Genomic DNA, 19,802 nt, shown 5'->3' with positions numbered 1-19,802 from the left:
TCAAAGCGGGGCTTCTTTTGTCCATTTTCACATCTGAATATGGATAAAGAAGTCCGGAGGACGGGTCAAAGAATGATCGAAGGATAGGGAATTCTCATCCGAAGAGGCAGAAGGGGCAGCGTCTCGACCAATCGGAAGAGGGAGCTCAAGAGAAAGAAAGGTCGGATATAGAATAAATAAGGAGTTGACGAGACCAAAGGCGGAGTAGGCCACAGAGAGGATAGGCGCAGTAAGGAAGGCACTCATTTCCTAAGTAAGTAAGCAAGACTCGACCAGTGACAGTCATCAGACTTGGAAGAATAAGAAGTCGGTGACCTCCTCCGTCCTTTCGTTTTTTGTCTTGCTGGATCGGTTAGCGACCTCGGAATCAGAAGGATGCAAACTCCAACTTAGATAGGCTGCCCCGATCTAGTGCCATAACTCTGATTAGTAGAACGAGGACCGGGATCGGAGAGAAGCAGCTTTACAGAAGGGAAGGTTAGAAGTAGCTTCTTTCCTGAATCTTCGAGGTAAGAGGCAGCAGCAGGATCCGTTGAGGCGGGAGGAAGAGACAGGGTTCGGGGCCCCGTTGCAGCTTAGTTTCCGGGGAGAAAATACAAGCGAGCGGTATGAGCTGCTCTTCTTGAAGGAGTTGCAGTCGCTCTTCGTCTTGCAGAAGTAGTAGTTGTCCCACCACCACCTTCTTTATATGTAACGACTTATGTCCCAATTTACAGTGATTTAATGGAAAACTTCCTTTTCTTGAGTCCATTCCCCCGCGGAAAGATGAAAAAAGACATGAAAAAGATCAAACCCTTGTTCATTGAGTTGAATCGGAATCGGAAGAAAAGAGGTTCCATAACTTTACGAGGTGCGAACTTATGTCCTGTCCCAGGAAAAGGAAAAATGCCCGAGACTGAGAGGATCGGGATTCAGTTCCAGAGAAAGGCTCAACCTACGGGCAGAGGAAGTTTCAGTACGAGAGACTGAGTCCGCGCCCCCTTTCAAGCAAGTCTGAATTTTTTTTATGTTTTAGAGGGAAAGTCGCTTTTCAAATTCTTTGAACCTTCTTCAATATTATTCGAGAATTCTGATCGCTATTCTCTTCTTCGCTTGTCCAAAATTCATGAAATTCTCTCTTTTTTTAGTGGAATTAATCAGTCCTCCGCGGTCGTATGGATTTATGAGTCCAAAAAGAAAGAATGTCCATCTGACTGTCAGAAAGATTTCCCTAGAAACTTCGGACGGGGTCTGACGGATATGAAATATGATGGGTATTTGCCCTCTATTTACTTACCGATTTCCCTATCTTAATGTGTGAGAACCTTTCCGTGGGCTTCTACTTTCAGTGGATAGTCGGACTTCTGATCATTCCACTTTCATCTTGCGAAAATACGTGGCCATCAAATCAAAGGCTGAACATTTGATGCCCTTATTTACCCAACCGAAGGCTGATTATTTGATCGCATTCCTTCTTCGCCGGTATTGTATTTGAACTTCCTCCCACGGAGCGCTTAGTAGGACGTCGGAAAAGGCAGACAAGCTAGGGCATGAGAAGAGGAACTGCTCTTCCTTCTTCTTGTTCTCATTGCATTGCTTCAACCCCTTGTGAAAAGAATGGACAGATTCAGCCAAGAGTCCTTCGGACGGGGAAAGAAATCTCAAACTCTCCCTAGGCTTTCTCTGAACCTACTTAAAGGAAGAAAGGCAATTTTGCCTGAATTCAGAATGCCCTTTTTTTCTTCATTCAAGACTCCTATCTCCGCGCTTTTTTATGATTTACAAGAGTCAAGAGCAAGCGACTGACGGAAGGCGAGATCTAATTGAAAGAGATCAATGAACAAGTTTACTGATTTTATACTGTGAAAATTTGTATTAATTCTTTCGCAGGCTGAATGAATATGAGAACCGACCCCTGATCTTTCATTCAAGTATTCAAACTCGTAAATATACAAAGAAAGAGTAGGAAATCGAAAGCCTAGGAGCGGGAGTGCAAGAGAGAATTGGAGGCACAGCCGCTCTCCCTGAAAGAGTTGCTTAGAATATGCGATCAAATATCGGAGAGTGAGTGGGAGGTTATCAGTCTGTGTCAACTAGTCATTAAATGGTCGGCGATTATTAAGAAAGGAGAAAAGGAAAAAAGAAAGAATGTCCATCTGACGCCTATTTTTCTTGAATAGTCACCTGTCCGAAGGACTATCCATATTAAAATTAACACGGAACCTTTCATTCAATCTTCTTTAAACCTTCTTCATTTCTTTCTTTCTTAATCTCTTTTCTTTTCTTTGGTTCAAAAAGAGGTTCATGAGAAGATGATGTCAGTGATCCACTACGCCTTGAAAGAAGGACTTTCTCCCTTATTAGGAGTGGAACTCAGTCAATTCCATATTCACGTCCGGACTAGCTTATCACTTGTTTATATCCATATTCACTTTTCTTTGAACTGTAGGAATAGAATTCCTAAAGCGAAAGCTTATGAACGCCCGTGCCAGTGAAATTCAATTTATGAAACCAATAAATTCAAAGAAAAATAATAAACATGCTTCTCATGGAAAAGGTGAAAATAAACTGACCTTTGTAGAACCAATTCTTCTTCCAAGCTTCGTGACACCACAAAATCTTCCTCGTTATTCTCCAAGTAAAGAATCACAGAGAGTTGTGGGCTTCTGAAATTTTGGTGAGGGAAGAAGCTTTTGAGAGAATTTTGTTTTGTTGGGATACAGAGAGAGATCGTAAGATTATGTTGTGCTGTTCTAAAAAGAAAAATCTTCCCTTTTTTTTCTTTTAAAACAAATCTCAACAATGGAGGGGGAAGTTATCAAATAACTTCCCCATCCTTCCCACGTAGAATAACTCCAAGGGAGTTATTCTATTCTATTTAAATATATTAATATATATATATATATGTATGTATTAATTAAATTAAATAAAATCAATATAAATTTAATTAATATATATTATATCTCATATAATATAAAATTAATATAAATTTAATTACAAATATATTATATCTCATATAATATAAACTTTATATTATATCATATATAATATAACCAATGATTTAGATCTCTCATATAATCTATAGTTTATTTATGAATCTCATTCATATTATTAATCGAATTCTAATATGAATCGAATTCAATTTTAACCTATAGTTTATTTATGAATCTCATTCATATAATCTATAGTTCTAATATGAATCGAATTCAATTTTAACCTATAGTTTATTTATGAATCTCATTCATATTATTATTATTATTTGAATCATATTCAAATATTAACTTCTCTCATAAAAAACTTTACATTATAATGTATCAAATACATTATATTAATTGTATCATATACAATTTATTCCCTTTAATCAATTTGAACAATTCAAATTAAACCAAAATAAATTTGATTCTCATTTATCCTTATTGAGCTAACAAGGGGACCTTATGGATCTACAGATTGAAGCTCTAATGAAATGAGATTAATTGATTAAACTCTTTAATTAAATTTAATCTCTATTCAATAACTATTACTCATTCCACTAAAGACTAATAGTTGCACTCTTCTAACTGTAGATATATTTTTGTGTCCATTAGATATAACCAATCAACAGTGCAATGACCCTTCACAAATTGCTCGTAAGTACAGCTAGGCCAAAAATTACCGTTTTGCCCCTGTAGTTACATCTAACTCCTTAAGTACCATTGATTCCTCTAATGAACAATAATTATAGTCCTACTATAACTGAACTCCTCTCAGGCCAAGAGAGGGTGTGGCATTGTTCAAGCCCTGAAATCAACCCTTAAGAGAGCAAATTCTCTACTTACTCTATCTATAGAGAAGGAGTGAATTCCTTCTTGTGTAGCTGCGTTCCCAGCTCCCCAATCAGACGAATCCTCAAAATGGTAGGCATATTGAGTCGGCTACATAGGCCACTCTCACCCATACAAATCAAAGGATTGCCTACATAAGCAGGAGTTCACAACTCACTCAAGATTTAGGTCAAGTCACCTATAGTCATCCTGGTGAAATGTAGTCTCAACTAGTAACGGTGTTAATAAGAGAGACTATTCATTTCATGGTCCGGTCTTATACAAACTCTTTGTATAGAATACCCCGCTCTAATGTCTCGAATCAAATCATTTGTAGCACTTTAGAACAATTGTAACAACTACAAAGCAGGTCGTATTCGTAGTGTCACCAGGATAAGATATCCAGCCTTATCCATTTACTACAGACCATTTAGGTTATCACTTAAACATGATCCACTTGTATGTCTCCACATACATGTTTAGGTTACAGAAGATAACCTTGGATGTTAGTTTATTGGTTTTGTGAGTTAATGCAACTAAATATCAAATAAAATAAAACACTTTATTTTATTAGATAAATAAAAAGTTTGTATAATATATACAATTACAAACTACAAGACCACGAGATTTAGGGCATCAACCCCAACATGAACCTCTTTCGGTTGTAGGTCGAGCTATTTCATAACCTTCCCACTCCCTTTGAGCTTTCTTCTTTATGAGACTTTCAGTCTTCCGTTCTCAAATTGCAATTATAAGGCTCAAAGAATTTGACTTTCATTCAGGGTCATATTCATCTGTGGATAAAAGAGCTAATATATATTCCAGAGACTCGTCCTCCGTAGCTTAATTAGGAGTCTGAAATCCATATTAACCTCTTCCATATTCACTTCCTTTTTTCTTGATATTCTTCTATCAAAGGTTTCTAAAGTACGCTATTCAATGTGATGACATTGTCAGAGAGGATAGGCACGTAGCAGAACTTTACAAGGAAGCCATGGAGGAGCTGAAGATGAGGCCCAAAGAATGATCTCTTTTCTCGTGGATGCCTTTGCTAAGCTCTTTCTAATCAATCAAGGTCGGGTCAACATTAGTTCTATCTCAGTCCCGATGGTTAGGGCTCTGGTACATAGTCTTTCTCTTGCTCCCGCTATCCGCAAGGACAGGGGAAGACGAGCACTTTTTTAGACTCGGACTCAGTCCGACTTCCATTGGTGCGCTTGTTCGATCCCATCATAGGGGTCCAGTAGAGTTCCGTTGCTCAGCCCCGACTTCCCTAAGCCCTTCGTTCAACTTGCCTTTTGGCGACTACACTTCGTTAGATGGAAAAAGCAGATTTTTTTGTATAACCAAAGCTCCCTTCGCACTCGTTGACCAGGCTACTCGCTCTGTTGCAAATTGGGATTTGGCACGCTGTTTAGTGGAATTAATGGAAAGCCTATTTTTTTTAGTGTCCTTATCAATGAGAGGCTCAAAGAATTTGAGAAGCGACTGAATAGGTTCATATTCCATTTCATGACGAATGAAAGACATTCGGAACTTGATTGAGGCTTCTGGAATATATATTAGTCATCTGGAGCTTTTTCTTTCTCCATATGAAGAAGAAGGACTGAGGTCTCGAAATGAAAGACGTTCGGACGCTCCGTAGGAGGAGGCGACTAAATTGCCCCACGTAGCGGGAACTAGGCTTGATCTTTCCTACTTTTCCGTCTTCTTCCTGAAGTTGATCTTCTTCTTCCTTTTCCCACGTAGCGGTCTTCTCTGGTAAAAGAAAGCCTATCTTCCTTTTAGTAGGTTTAGTAGGTTATTGCCTCCAAGGCATCCTTATATTCTTTCTGTCTTCTTCCTTTTCTTTGATTTAGTAGGTTCTGACTCCTTAACATAGGCTTGATGAAGAAGCTCTTTCTTTTCTAGCTGACTTTAAGTAGGTGATGACTGTCGAGTTCCCTTGCTTATTAAGGGTGAAAGCAAAGAACCAGAGTTTCCGCTGCGAGACCTTGTTCAGAGTCAGCGGAAAAGACTTAAAGATCAGAGAAGAAGAGTTGAAACCTATTCTAAGCCAAAGCAATGGCCGCGAAAGGAGATCAAGACTCAGAAATCTAAAGCCTTGTGTTAAGCAATGAAAGAAGATAGGCTTTCTTCCTTTTTTTTAGTAGGTTCTATAAGGAATAAGACGACTACGGAGCTAGGCTTTCCTCTTTCTAGTACCTCAATGAACAAGGGGTAGGTGCAGTCCGAACTCCATAAAAGGATATGTTCGGAATCTTCTCTTCTTTTTCTTCCGTTCGGTCTTCTTTCATTTCATCATCCGTGGGATTATTCTCTTGTCTTCCTTTTCTTCCTAGGCTTTCCTCTCTTCCTTAGTCTTCCTTTTTCAAACCACTAGGCTGCTTGAACTTGATTTGAAAAAAGTAGGTGGTTTTAGTAGGTTCTTCTGCCTCCCCCTCCTACTCCGTCTTATTCCTTGTCGTAGGTTCTAGTAGGTTCTGACTTTTAGTTAGTAGGTGGTCGCTTCTAGCCTTTATCTTTTCGTGAAATCGTCCATTTTTTATTGGGACATTAGATAGATAAAGGGGCCGCCTATCACGAGTTAGGCCATCGATCGGAGCTAGATAAAAGGTTCTCAGTCTCTCCCACCATCAACCGAGAGGTGCGTGCTCATCGACAAGATCAGAACCTATATACTCCTCCTACGGTCCTCAGTCCTTGTTTATCCATATTAACCTTTCCTTGGACTCATATCCACAGCGCATAGATGGAGGAGGGGCACCAAGCCAGATTGAACTGATATCTTCAGGTGTCTTAGGCCCTAGCCGCGAAAAGGCATGTTTTCCAGGGTAGGAAAAAGGAGAAAGACAGAAGAAGTTCGACTTATGGTATGGGAGAGGAAGCAAACAACCAAGAAAAAATAATCCAAACTCCAATAAAACAATAATCAAACTCAAACAATAATCAAAACTCAAACCAATCAAACTCCAAAAAAATTAGTTACGAGTACTTTGATCTAGTTTATTTATGTTCTATTTTCTTGTTCTATTTTCTTGTGATAGGGAGTTTGGAGAGGTTGCGAGCCCTTGCCGAACTGTACCGTCAGGGGATCCCCCATAGAAAAGGTCTCCCTAAGGCGAGCTTCTCTATGGTCGAAAAAAGAATCCCTTCGCCTTTCTCTTGGCGAGCAGGTTAGTGGTCCGCAAACTAATAGTCCAACTGACTATGACTCTGGAACTATTTCCCCGCCTCAATGAACAAAGGCTGAGTGAGGATGATCTTACTAGAGAAGAAGTCGTATCGAACCCTCTTGACGTACGTATTGGACGCTCGGGATCGTTCTATACAGGAAAGTGGAGCATATGATACCAGGGCCTAGCCCGCTGCACATCCCTTGAGAGTCACTTTCTTGACTTTGATACGCGAAATCGTAGTTTTCACTCCTTTTTCATGGTAGGCTTTCTCTCTTGATTTTGAGCACTCCTTAGGCTTTCTTCTTTTCACGAAGAACGTTTTAGTAGATAAGAAGAAAAGATTACACATGCTTATCCCGATTCAATCTATAGAATAAAGGAGTCATCCCTCTCAGGCGATCGATCGGAGCTAGAATCAAGGGAAGTTGCAAGCGAGAGGAAGGGAAGAAGTGAGGGCTTAGGAGTCCTTGCTGTCTAAGTTGCCGTTGAAGCAGGATAGGAATCAATCCGTCCTCGTCCCAGTGGCAGTGGAGGTTGAACTTGCAGTTCTTGTGCACATAACAGCCAGCTCATTTATAGGAAGTAGACTAATGGTTTGAACACCATTTCATAATCATTGAAATACATAAGACATGCTTGCAGTCATAGCAATAACTTTTCATATAATTCTTTTTAGAAATTTTCATATTGAAATCATCAAGAGTTTATAACGAAAGCTTGAAATCATATAAATACATTGAAGAAAACACTTACCCTACTTAGCTACTTAAACTTCAAAGGCTTCTCTTCTTCTTCTTCTCGCGTAGACACTTAGGCAGCACTTCAACACTCCATCTTTTCTTCTCAAAATTCCAGAATAATAATCCTTAACATTCTGATCTCATCCTCTATTTATACTACTCCTTAAACAAGCTTAGTTACCCTTAAGCTATTGGTAAATTGTCACCTCCTGCATCTCAGTAGTACATGTGTGATCTTAAGATTTAACTTAATCATGCTTTTAAACCTTATACATGGCATATTAAGTATATTTAGAAAATTTCTGAGAAGTTTCCTTGTTTCTTGTCGCCAAGTTCCATTTCGCGAAGAATTCTAATTGTCTAACCATTTAAAAGTCTTATAACATAACCTTTCTTGCGAACTAACCAACCTCTTCTTGTGTAGTCCTCTCCCCCTCCCCTCCCCTCCCCTCACCCAAATGCCTATTTTAGGACACTTAGTCAAATTTTTACTTCTTATTTGAGCTACATGTCTTACATAACTTCTCTCGAGCCAAGAGAGGGTGAGCCACATTGTTCAAGCTTAGAATCGGGCAATAAGAGAGTAATTTCTCTACTTACTCTATCTATAGAGAAAGAGTGAAGTCCTTCCTATGTAGCTTTATTTCCAACTCCCCATCAGACGAATCTCTAAAATGGTAGGCATATTGAGTCGGCGACATAAGTCACTCTCACCCATGCAAATCAAAGGACCGCCTTCATAGGTAAGAATTCACAACTCACTCATAATTCAAGTAAAGTCATATATGGTCATCTTGTTGAAATGTAGTCTCAACTAGTAATGATGTTAATAAGAGAGACTATTCATTTCATGGTCCGATCTTATACAAACTATTTGTATAGAATACCCCACCTCTAATGTCTCGACATGAATGATTAGGATCAAATCATTTGTAGTACTTTAGAACAATTGTAACAACTACAAAGTAGGTCGTGTATTTGTAGTGTCACAAGGATAAGGTATTCAACCTAGATATCTACTACTGATAATTTAGGTCATCACTTATTATCCACTTGTATGTCTCCACATACATGTTTAGGTTATAGTAGATAACCTTAGATATTAGTTTATTATTTTGTAGGTTAATACAACTAAATATCAAATAAAGTATTTTATTTTATTAGATAAATAAAATGATTGTATAATACAGTTATAAACTACAATGCCACAAGATTTAGGGCACGAATCCCAACAAAAAGATGTGAAAGTTGTAAAATCTCAGGATAAAAGGTCCGTGGAAGAAAACTTATATATATATATATATATTTTCCTAAATTCCTTCTTTATGTTAATGCAATTTCCTTTAAGTTTCTTCAAGTATTACTTATGAGTATTTCACTCAGAACATTTTCTTCAAACTATTTGTACAAGTATCATAACTCAATAAAAAAAAACTAACAAAATAATCCTAATTAAGGAATCAAAGTTTATTCCTAAGAATCAGTTTGGAAAGGATTAATTGAGATTATTATATCACAAACACAACATAACTGCCAAGAAGGAACCACCGGTGGTAAAAATAAATAAATAAGAGTGAAGAAATAAATCATAAAGAAATTGGTTACATTTTTAGAAGCGTCTGAATGGCTTGTAGCATCCACCGCGACAATTCAAATTCCTCGCAATTTTCTCTTTGGACGCCGACCCTTGCCCGCCATTTTTAACACACTCGAAGAATATCCCAAGCATATCTTCCTACAATTTCACAAATTATTATGTTAAACTCTTCCACGAGTACGATAATGAGAGGAAAACCCCCAAATTATCAAAATTTTCTAATGCTTCTGATTATTGGGCAGAAATCCCTTTCGTCTTACAGAGTTGTTCTTCATTACGCTAACCCTATTGATTTCCATTTTGGTTTTTGTTTCTTCTATAAAAGGGAACTCCATTTCTACTGCGATTCAGTCCGTAGTTGTCGATTCTTTTTTTTTTTTTTTTTTTTGAATCGTTTCTATGGAGACTCCTCTTACTTCGTCTCGCATCATCATTGCTTATGATGCTACTAAGGATCGCACTGAACACGAGCTTCAGCTTACTCTGAGGAACTTGTGGATGAGAGGCGACATCCTTCGTGGAGGCGATACGCTTATTGTGCTTGGAATTCTTCATAAAGTGCCTCATCCGTGTACGTTTGGGCTTGCTTTTTGAAGTTGTTCTTGTTAATTATCAGATTTTGTAGCTTTGTTGTTTTGATCTTCTGTGTGGTAATTTGTGATAGTGGGTTACCAATTGAAAGCTTGTCCCGACTCGATTTTTGGAACCAGCGTTCGTGCAATGGAGGAAGAAGTTTCAAAGAAAGCAGATGCATATATTGCCATGCTTCAGCAAAGTGCAGAGACGTGTGAAGAAGGAGGGGTAATGCTTCTTCTAAGTACTCACTATCCTTGTCTATTTTATTTATTATTATATCATCTTGTTTCAACTTTTAAATTCTGGAATAATAATTAGGTTAAATTACACGTTCGGGTAGACTGTCTACTGAGTGGGGCTAATAAGTTTTAAGTTAATAGAATTGGAGTTAGGAGGTTTGTGTTTAGTGTATAAAGTTGTAAAATGAAAGTTTTTGATAAATGTGAAAAGTAGAGAAAGAGTAAAATATAAAATTACTTAAGTAGAGAAAAAAAAAAGGAGAAAAAGAACTTGTTTTAGACAAATGTGAAAAGTAAAGGAAAGAAAGATGAAGCTACTCACACACATTACTTGGAAAGTTTTTAGGCTAAATGGTGGCGAAGTATGTGGAGTTCTAACTATTTATTTTTTGAATGATAACTGTTGTTTTATTTAGACACATTTAATTATGCATAAACTTTCATGAGTGTTTAAAGTATGTCATGGGATCATAATTTGAAATCTCAATTTTATGTCTAATAAAGATTTTTGAATGTAATAAATCTATAATCTACTTCTAAATTTCTTAATATACGATATATTAGATTAAAAAGATAGTTTTGACATTTTTTTAAAAAAAATTATGACTATGAGATAAAAAATTATTTACTAGACGCAACATTGAAACTTATAACAGATACATTGAAAAATTTAGTAACTATAAGTTAGCAAATGATTACGAGTATAGAAAAGTCTCATCATAAAAACAAATAATTAACACAATTTTATTAATATAGTAGTTTTAATAAATTTTTCGAATCGATAAGAATATTTTGCTATCTTTGAAAACAACTCTAAAATGTTTTATTAATTAAATATATTATCTAACGTATAATCACTATTTTTAAAATAATTTTAGAGCGTTTTCATATCGGTATGACTTGTTTAAATAGATGAAATTTCCATTAACAGGAAGCTGTTAAAATAAACCAAATATTTAATTTTAAAAGATTGATTCCCCTATCTAGAAAACAAAATATAATCTTCCATGTCTCGAAATTTTAGATATTTAATATTTATACCATCAAGTCCCAACATAATTGAGCCCTTGGTGGTGTGTCTATACAATTTTTTGAGAGAAAAAAGAGAGATTAAAATTTAATCGCAATATTAATTTCTAATTTTCTATTCAGCTTTTCTGATTTTATAAAATTCTTTTTCAGGTATTTCTTTATATTCTTTTATTCTTTTTCATGGATCATTATATAAGTTTTAACAAAATGTCAGGTTTCAAAATAGAGAAAATGGTTTCACTGTTACAGTGACGTTGATAGGTCACAGGAACTCTTCTATGAGAATAATTTTGCCTCATTTTCGACCAATAACTATTTTATTTGTAGTTGTCTGTTTTTAAAAATTATGATGGTTCTTTTTTATTTTTTATTTTGGTAAAATTTCTAAAGGATTTTTGAATTCTGAGACAAATTTCAAAAAACAAAACAAAATTAGTTTTCCCAAACTACTTGTTATAGTCTTGAATTTTTGACTTGGTTTTTGAAAATGTTTCAAACAATTAGATAATAAAAAATGAAAACCATAAGTGAAAGAAGTTTATAAGTGTAATTCTAAAAAACAATAAATAGAAAACAAAACGTCAAACGTGGCGATTGAGGCATTTGCTCATTTCTTCAATATGAAAGGTCCAATCATTCACTCACATTTGTTACATCGACCGAGATCTAGAAGAATTTACTAAGTCACCTAGAACAATTTGTTAATTGGTGTGCTGCAATCTTAAACTAGCCATTTATCTTCACTAGTTTATTGAGTTTATCATCTTCTATTATACGTATGAAAAAGAAACAATGAGAAAAGTCTTATAAATATGCAATGCTCCTCAGTTGCTTCAAACTTGATTTTCTTACGATGGAGTAACAATAATACAGGTCAGCATTGAAGTCAGAATTACTGCTGGTTTCCCCATAAAGAATGTTATTCTACAAGAAATCGTGGTCTTTAGCGCGAGCTGGGTTATACTCGATAGGTTTGGCAGTTTCTCGTAGTGATTACTCGTGCCCAATCTTTCTTTTTATTTAGCTAGTGTTTCTATTTTAATTAGTGATGCCTGCTCTGCTACATGTTGTCTTCTTCTAACCATTTTTTTTTTAAAAAAAATTTGTTCCCCTACTTTATCACTAGTGTATATGATCACTGTGAACAACCTAGTATTAAGAGACTATGTGGATATGCAGGAGATTCATGTCACTAAATATGTGGTAGCGGTAATTGGGATTAGTTTTATCTATCTTCTGAATTATTTTACTAAAACTAACCCCATCAGTTGCCATTTATCAGGATTGTTCTTTCTTTGCATATCTTTTGGATTTAAATAAATGGCCATATATGTAAGTTCTTCCTCTGAAATTCTTTGGACAAGAAAAACTTGCATGAGTAAGCCAGTGGCTAATGTTTAATGTTTAAGAAAAACTTGTATAACTGCTACACCACATGGATGAAAGTTTTAAACGATTTAGAATGTATTTGAAACAAAAATATAAGATTGAATATCACATGTTAATTTTAATCTTCGGGCATTATTTTAATACAAGAGTGGGATGGAGGATCCAACCTAATGGATGAAAGTCATATCAATATTGTTGAACTAAGCTTACTTTGGTATATTTAGACATTTTTATAGGCCAGCATCTAATAAAATTGTTACAAAGTCTCAAGCGGAAAAATGACTTGTTCAATGATGATGATGGTTGCTCAAATTCATGTGTCAAATGTTTTGATCTCATATTCATATAATTCAACTGTACATCCTGTTTCTTGAACGTAATTGCTTCATCTTTATTCTTAGTGCAAAGTTGTTAATATTGAATATTGAAACACCAAGAAAGTTGGGTAATACTCATTTCGTTTATTGTACATATATATATAGTCTCTGTCTGCTGGTAGGAACTACGATAACAGTGTTTTTTTATATATTTTACATGCGTAAATACTTACACACACACAGAGACATATATGAACATTCTTGTTTCCTCAAGCATCTTCTTCAAGTTTCCAATTTTCTGTTTTGGGTTGTATGATAATTGATAATTATCTCTTTAACAGGCATCTTAGACGGGATGAGAGATTTTACCTTAAACATTTATCTTCCAAAGTTGCTGCAATCCAAGATAACTTGTCTGTTAGAGTTTTGAGAAATAAGACTACAACTGTGGCAAATGAACAGAATTTGAGGGATAGTGAAAAGTCCATTCTCTCTATCAAAAGTTTCTCATTCCAAAGTAGTTCTCAGGATAGCTCATCATCACAGAGCAACTGGACCAGTTCGTCCAGTAGCATATCTAGAGACCTTACATCGGATGCTGAGTCATCTTTTCAGCAAGAAAAAATAGGTAAGGTATTGCACATTTGCATATCTTCATATTATCTGATAAGTGATATCATATTAATGCTAAGAAAACAAAGTTCTTCAAAACCAATATTCCTTTATGTTCTTTAATATATAGAATTCAGGTACCTTTTTTTAATAAAAAAAAGTACTATTGTATTGTCTTACAGGTACAGATTCCAGAGAACAGAAAGTTTATGCAACTGCTTCTCAGACTGTTCAACTTCCAAATAAGGACATCTTTCAACAGAAATCTTCAGAAGCACCAATTTTATGTTCTGTTTGTGGAATGAGGTCTGATTTGCATATGAAGGATACCATGAGGTTTAGCTTTTCTGAAATTCAGCAAGCAACTTCCGATTTCTCAGCAGCAAACTTGTTAGGAGAAGGTGGTTATGGTCATGTTTTTAAGGGTGAACTAAAAAATGGACAACTCATTGCTGCAAAAGTGCGAAAAGAAGAAAGTAGCCAAGGATTTATAGAATTTCATTCCGAGATACAAGTTTTGAGTTTTGCTCGTCACAAGAATATAGTGATGTTGTTGGGTTATAGTTTCAAGGAAAATTTAAATGTTCTGGTCTATGAATATATTTGCAACAGGTCTCTTGATTTTCACTTATTTGGTGAGTAGCTTGAAACTCTCCGATCAAATTCATCTTCTTTTGATCACTACTGGCTTTCTTTTAATGGGATTGATTATTGTCCAAAATTGGTTTTCTTCCCTCTATTATTAACATCTTTGGTAATTAAATAGGTAAAACGACTACAGTTCTTGAACTACATCAAAGATATGGCATTGCTGTTGGAATTGCCAAGGGACTGCGTTTTCTTCATGAAGAATGTCGTGGAGGTCCTGTAATACACAGAGATGTCCGTCCAAGTAACATATTGCTCACACATGATTTTGTTCCTATGGTAAATAATTATTCCATTGAAAGCATTATATATGATGTTTTTGTGGAAAGGCGAGGGTAGGGATGCTGTATTGAGATCATTTCAGTTAAAATGAACTGCGATTTTTTTTCTTTTGTCTTTTTGTTGTCAAATCAGTTGGGTGATTTTGGCTTGGCCAAATGGAGGGCAAAAGATGAAACATTGCATACAAGGATACTCGGCACATTTGGGTCAGCACTTATGCATTTAAAGGTCAACTTGTTTGTTATATTTCTAAAGATTCTAACTATTTCTTTGTGATATGTAGATATGTTGCACCCGAATATGCGGAAAACGGTATTCTTTCAGTAAGAACGGATGTATATGCATTTGGAATTGTATTGCTACAATTGATATCTGGTCGCAAGGTGTTTGATGCTAAGAATGATATACAAGGACAATCTCTTCGAGAATGGGTGAGCATTCTTTTATAAGGATTTTATCAGTAGTTGGAGGATATATATTAACAACCTCACGTTGGTTAGACATTGATAAGATCGTGTGTAGTTGTAAGGATAACTTATTTATTGGTACAAACCTTTTCGAGTGAAACAAAAAGTAAAACTATATGAGTTTAGTCTGAAAACAGACAACATTGTACTATATTGGGAGGCCTATTCGTCCAACCATTATAATACTTTTGGGATCGTAAGATTTATATTGGGCCGGCATATTTATTAGTGTGACTATAAATAGAGTGAGTTTGGGAGGGTATTAATTAGGAAGAGAGATTTAAGAAAGAGGCTACTTTTCTTATCGATCATTTCTAATCTTTTGGTTTGATACAAATTCTACGACATCCTATTTGTGTTAGTTGGCCCCACTAAGTTTATAGGTATGATTTTTCTATATAACATATTATGATCTACAAATATCTCTCTTAGAATATTATTTACAACTACAAATTTTTCTCATATATTCCAGAGGATTCTATACTATACTCAAGTATCTTCTTCATGTAATTCCTCTAGAAATATTCTAATATTTGATACATTTCTAAAAATTTGGACTTTTGTTTGGACTGAGTCTACTTTTTCTAACCCAAAATCAAGTTTATATTTCGACAAGTACATGATTAAGTGGGCCCTCTTTGTGAGCATTTGTGGGGGAGAAACCTCCAAAGCCTAAAATGGTAAGGTTTTTCTTTCCTTTATGTCCACAAATGCATATCTAACGTTAATGGGCTCGTGACCAAAGTTCTACATCGGGTAGTTTAATAGATATGGGGCCTTTTTAGGTCAAACAAAAAAAACCCTGAGGACTTGTGTCCAAAGTGAACAATATCATACTATTACAGTGATATTTAGAGGTTTGCTATCCTTAACAAATCCGATGAAAGTAGAGGAGAAATGGCCACCAAAAGTAATGTACCAACAAAAAAGTCACCCTTCCTTACTACATAGAACTATGCCTCAATGTCTACATTATTGTTGTTTCATTAGCAATTCAAACTGCTTTTTCCATAATTTTCTATATCAAACTATTGCTCCTATCATTTCCTCATGTATACTTATATAATGTCATTACAATATTGTACATTTCTTAATTATTCAACTACTTCTTTCTTAATTATTCAACTACTTATTTCTTTTAATTTTTCAGGCTGAACCATTAATTGAGAACTTAGCATTACATGAACTGATTGATGCTCGAGTTGCAAAGACATATGACACATATGAATTGTATCTCATGGCCAGAACTGCATACTTATGCGTCCAAATAAGCCCTGAGAACCGTCCATCAATGGGAGAGGTAATTTGACTTTCATAATATCTAAGATGAAATTGTTGATCTTAATCACCATTTTTATGTTGAGTATTCTTTGATGTTGCTCCACATCATTGTGGTGGTTCTTAGATTGAATAATCTCATTGTCTTATTTGATCAGGTTGTGCGCCTTCTTGAAGGGGAAAATGATCATTTTCACTATTTGGGAGAGAAGTTGATACCTCATTATAACAAATAAATGATCTAGTGGTGTTTAGAATTGAATACTCTTATTGTCTTATTTGATCCAAGTTTGTGCGCCTTCTTGGAGGAGAAAATGATCATTTTCACTATATAGGGGGAAGCTAGTGCCTCGTTATAACAAATAAGCGATCTAGTAGTGTTTTTTTCTTTCTTTTTCTTTTTTGTTTGTTTGCTTTAGCCTTTCACTCCTCACATGTTTTTTCTTGTAACATAAAGCACTAGTTTGTTTTGTTCATAATGAATGTAGATGAAACACATGAATTTATTATATTGTTATAGTTTTTGTTGTACTCCTTCCTTCTATTGGTTAGTTTTTTCATTAAAAAAAAAAAGAGAGAGAAATTACCCCTTTAATCTTTAAAATTTGTATTAAAATTTTATTTTTGTTGAGGTTTCAAAATTTGATACTTGTCTCTCACCTTTTAAAATGATTTTGTATTATCGTCTCAAACATAGTTCAACATAAATTAGTTTAACATAAATTGTCGGGTGGACTTTTGACAAACAAAATTTAGTTAACTTGGCTATTAGATTGTACATTTTTAAGCAAAAGTGGAAAATTATATTAATGTTATATTCATTTAGGGTTATTTAATAGGCTTTAACAATTGAGTGGGTCAATATAGAAATTTATACTCAATACTGGAAGTAAATCTTGATCCAAATATATAGAAATCTCGATCAAGATTTATAAATTCTCCCGAGATTACTAAAGAAAAGTTTCACTAAATATATAGGTTTTTATTGCAAAGTATGCATTTCAGTAATCTTAACATTTAATAAAGAATAAAAAAAAAATAAAAAATAAAAAAGATACATTTTTGCGTGATTTATTTGGTTTTGTTGTTTTTGATTTTGTTTGTAAAAACAATACATACCTAATATGCGTGAATTCTTGTTTTATGAAAAAGGATGAAAGTGAAAACAACTACCAACTTTTCATGTGAATGCCTCCAAGCTCAAGCAAAAATGGTAAACAAAACGAGTATTAAAATAATTGTCTAAGGGCATAAATTTAAATTAAATTTAGGTAAAATGAGATGAAAAAGTATTTTAACTATTCGTCAAAAAAAAAAATATATAAGAAAAATAATTGTGTGGTATTGGGTTTACTTTATAATTAGTCTCGTTTTAAAATTGGATTACTGTGTGGAAGGGTCATTTGTAGCTATTGTTTCTTTATTTTAAAAAAAGAGAGCGTTTACAAAAATAGGAAAAAATTTTATAATAATAAGATCTATGTTACTATATTTTCTAAATTGCAAAAGTAGCAAATTTAAAAGCGGATAGTCTTCTGAAAGTCATATGATATATTTAATTACTTGTCATATTTGCAATATGCAAAAAAAAAAAGGTGTTATAGGCTGTTTTTTTTTCTAATTCTTTTTTCATCATTTGATGCAATTTCCTTAAAAAAATAATGTTTTTAAAATGTTCATGTTCACACGAGATTTCCGAAAAAATTTGATTCGTTGAGTTGAACTTGTGTTGATGTTATATTTATGTCAATTTGATGAGATGTGGTTCAATCTCTATAATTTGATCATTTGATTCTCTCTCAAGTGAATGCTTACGCTTGATTTGAGTAAACGGAGTAAATGATGTTCTTGAAGTTGGAGCACTAGAAGAAATATAACTTTTAATGTTGGTTGGATAAAATAGAAACAGAGGTTTAATGTCGGTTTTAAAAACACAAATGTTTAATGTCGGTTTAAAATCGACATTAAAGCTAAATCGTTATTATTTTAATTTTGTAAAATTAATACTTTTCCTTTTAATTTAGAGTTCAGGTTGCTTTTCTTTTAACTCAATAGCAGTTGCCTCCGTTCCTTCCCTCTATATTTCGCATCTTGGAAGAAAGTTTGTATTTTCAAAGGAACTTCAATCTTCGAGGACGGTCGACTTTAGGAGTTGGGAGTCTCTGGCTCTTGGAAGAATTCTCTCTAGACCTTCTAGAGTCAAAAATTTCCAACCGAGGATAACTTCTCTGATTTCTCTGGTGGGCTTTTATGAACTTGGGCCTAGTTAGTCCATGCACTAAATCCATGAGCTCAACCACATGAGTTTGGGTCATATTTAACCTTTTGGCTAAATTAAACTTATTTTTTTGACTCTATTGAATTTTAGTTCAAGTAAATGATATTTAATTGAACAAAAATAATCAATTTGATCCAATTGTCATAAGACATGTGACATAGTTAGAATTTGTCAATTTGTCTTTAATTTTAATTTGGAACACATGTCAATTTTTAGTTAATCCTAAATGCAATTATTTTAACAAATGACGTGACAATTTGTGATTAGTTTCAGAGTTTCTTATTCAACAAATGTTCTTCTTCGAGATTTATGCACGTATATGGGTGGGTGAATCTCGAAAAAAAATATAAATTTGAAGTTTAAATACGAGTGTTTTTTTTTTTTTTTTTTTTTGCTTAATTCAACATATCAAATTAACCAAACTATGAATTTAGTACAGAAGTGTGATTAATATGGTCAATCCTCAATCTGAGAAAAGTTTTAAGGTTTTATCCTCAGCTTACTTTAATTTAAGGATAAGAATTTAAATTTGATTGTTTTTTTTATATAAAATTTGGAACCAAATTTTAATTTGAGATAAGGATGAGGTTTCTACATATCCTAATTTGTCTTGAGCATACACAAAAATTTAGAATGACCAATTTTAATTTTAGGATAAAATAACCAATTTTGATTTTGAGAATCTTGGGATATAGTTAGATTTATGGCTCCAATTTAAATTTGAGATAAAAATGGAGGTCATATATGCAAGTTAATTTGACTTGAATTTTGAACCTAATTTTAAATTTTAAATTGCGGATAAAATCTAAATTTTGAAATATTTAAATATATCTAATTATCTCAGAAAGTGGAAGTCGAGATTTATCCCAAAATAAAATAACATAAGATAATTGAATTTTAATGTTATTTTATTATTTAAAATCATTCTAAATCCTATTAGGAATTATATTTGCCTTATAAATATACTCATACCTTGATCATTCTTTCATCATCATCAATTAGAACAAAGGTATGACATAAAAGAAAAAAATTCTATTCTTTTTTTTTTCTTTTTTTCTTCTTTTTTAACTTTTTTTTTAACTTTCTGTCCTTTTTTTATTTTTCTCTTTTTATAGGAACTAGAGTTGTCGCGCCTCTCTTTGTTGCCAAACGTGTTTTCAAAAGGTGAGATTTTTTTCTTATTTTTTTATTATAGTCTTACTATAACTGAACTTCTCTCAGGCCAAGAGAGGGTGTGGTGCCACATTGTTCAAGCCCTGAAATCAGCCCTTAAGAGAGCAATTTCGCTACTTACTCTATCTATAGCTGTGTTCCCAGCTCCCCAACCAGACGAATCCCCAAAATGGTAGGCATATTGAGTCGGCTACATAGGCCACTCTCACCTAT

At 34.2% G+C, this 19,802-nt stretch overlaps 1 protein-coding gene across 1 annotated transcript; it reads left to right on the top strand.

Moving 5' to 3' along the window:
- The first annotated feature begins 9,505 nt into the window (after positions 1-9,505).
- LOC103485743 (probable serine/threonine-protein kinase PBL5) lies at positions 9,506-16,669 on the top strand. The gene is made up of 10 exons (XM_008443438.3): positions 9,506-9,869; positions 9,963-10,099; positions 12,019-12,116; positions 13,193-13,479; positions 13,646-14,098; positions 14,230-14,390; positions 14,526-14,599; positions 14,677-14,824; positions 16,011-16,160; positions 16,297-16,669. The coding sequence occupies exons 1-10, from the start codon at positions 9,698-9,700 to the stop codon at positions 16,372-16,374; spliced, it is 1,758 nt and encodes a 585-aa protein (XP_008441660.2). The 5' UTR covers positions 9,506-9,697; the 3' UTR covers positions 16,375-16,669.
- Positions 16,670-19,802: the final 3,133 nt, after the last annotated feature.

This window comes from Cucumis melo, chromosome 3, assembly GCF_025177605.1.
Source record: "Cucumis melo cultivar AY chromosome 3, USDA_Cmelo_AY_1.0, whole genome shotgun sequence".
Lineage (NCBI taxonomy): Eukaryota > Viridiplantae > Streptophyta > Magnoliopsida > Cucurbitales > Cucurbitaceae > Cucumis > Cucumis melo.
Note: the sequence above shows the minus strand (reverse complement) of the source record. Positions and strands in the feature narration are given on the sequence as shown.

Bases quoted from the DNA above. Each gene is read 5' to 3' on its own strand.
- LOC103485743 (XM_008443438.3), top strand. From the start codon at position 9,698: ATGGAGACTCCTCTTACTTCGTCTCGCATCATCATTGCTTATGATGCT. The intron at 9,870-9,962 runs GTACGTTTGGGC...AATTTGTGATAG, and splicing joins TCATAAAGTGCCTCATCCGT to TGGGTTACCAATTGAAAGCT. The intron at 13,480-13,645 runs GTAAGGTATTGC...ATTGTCTTACAG, and splicing joins TTTTCAGCAAGAAAAAATAG to GTACAGATTCCAGAGAACAG.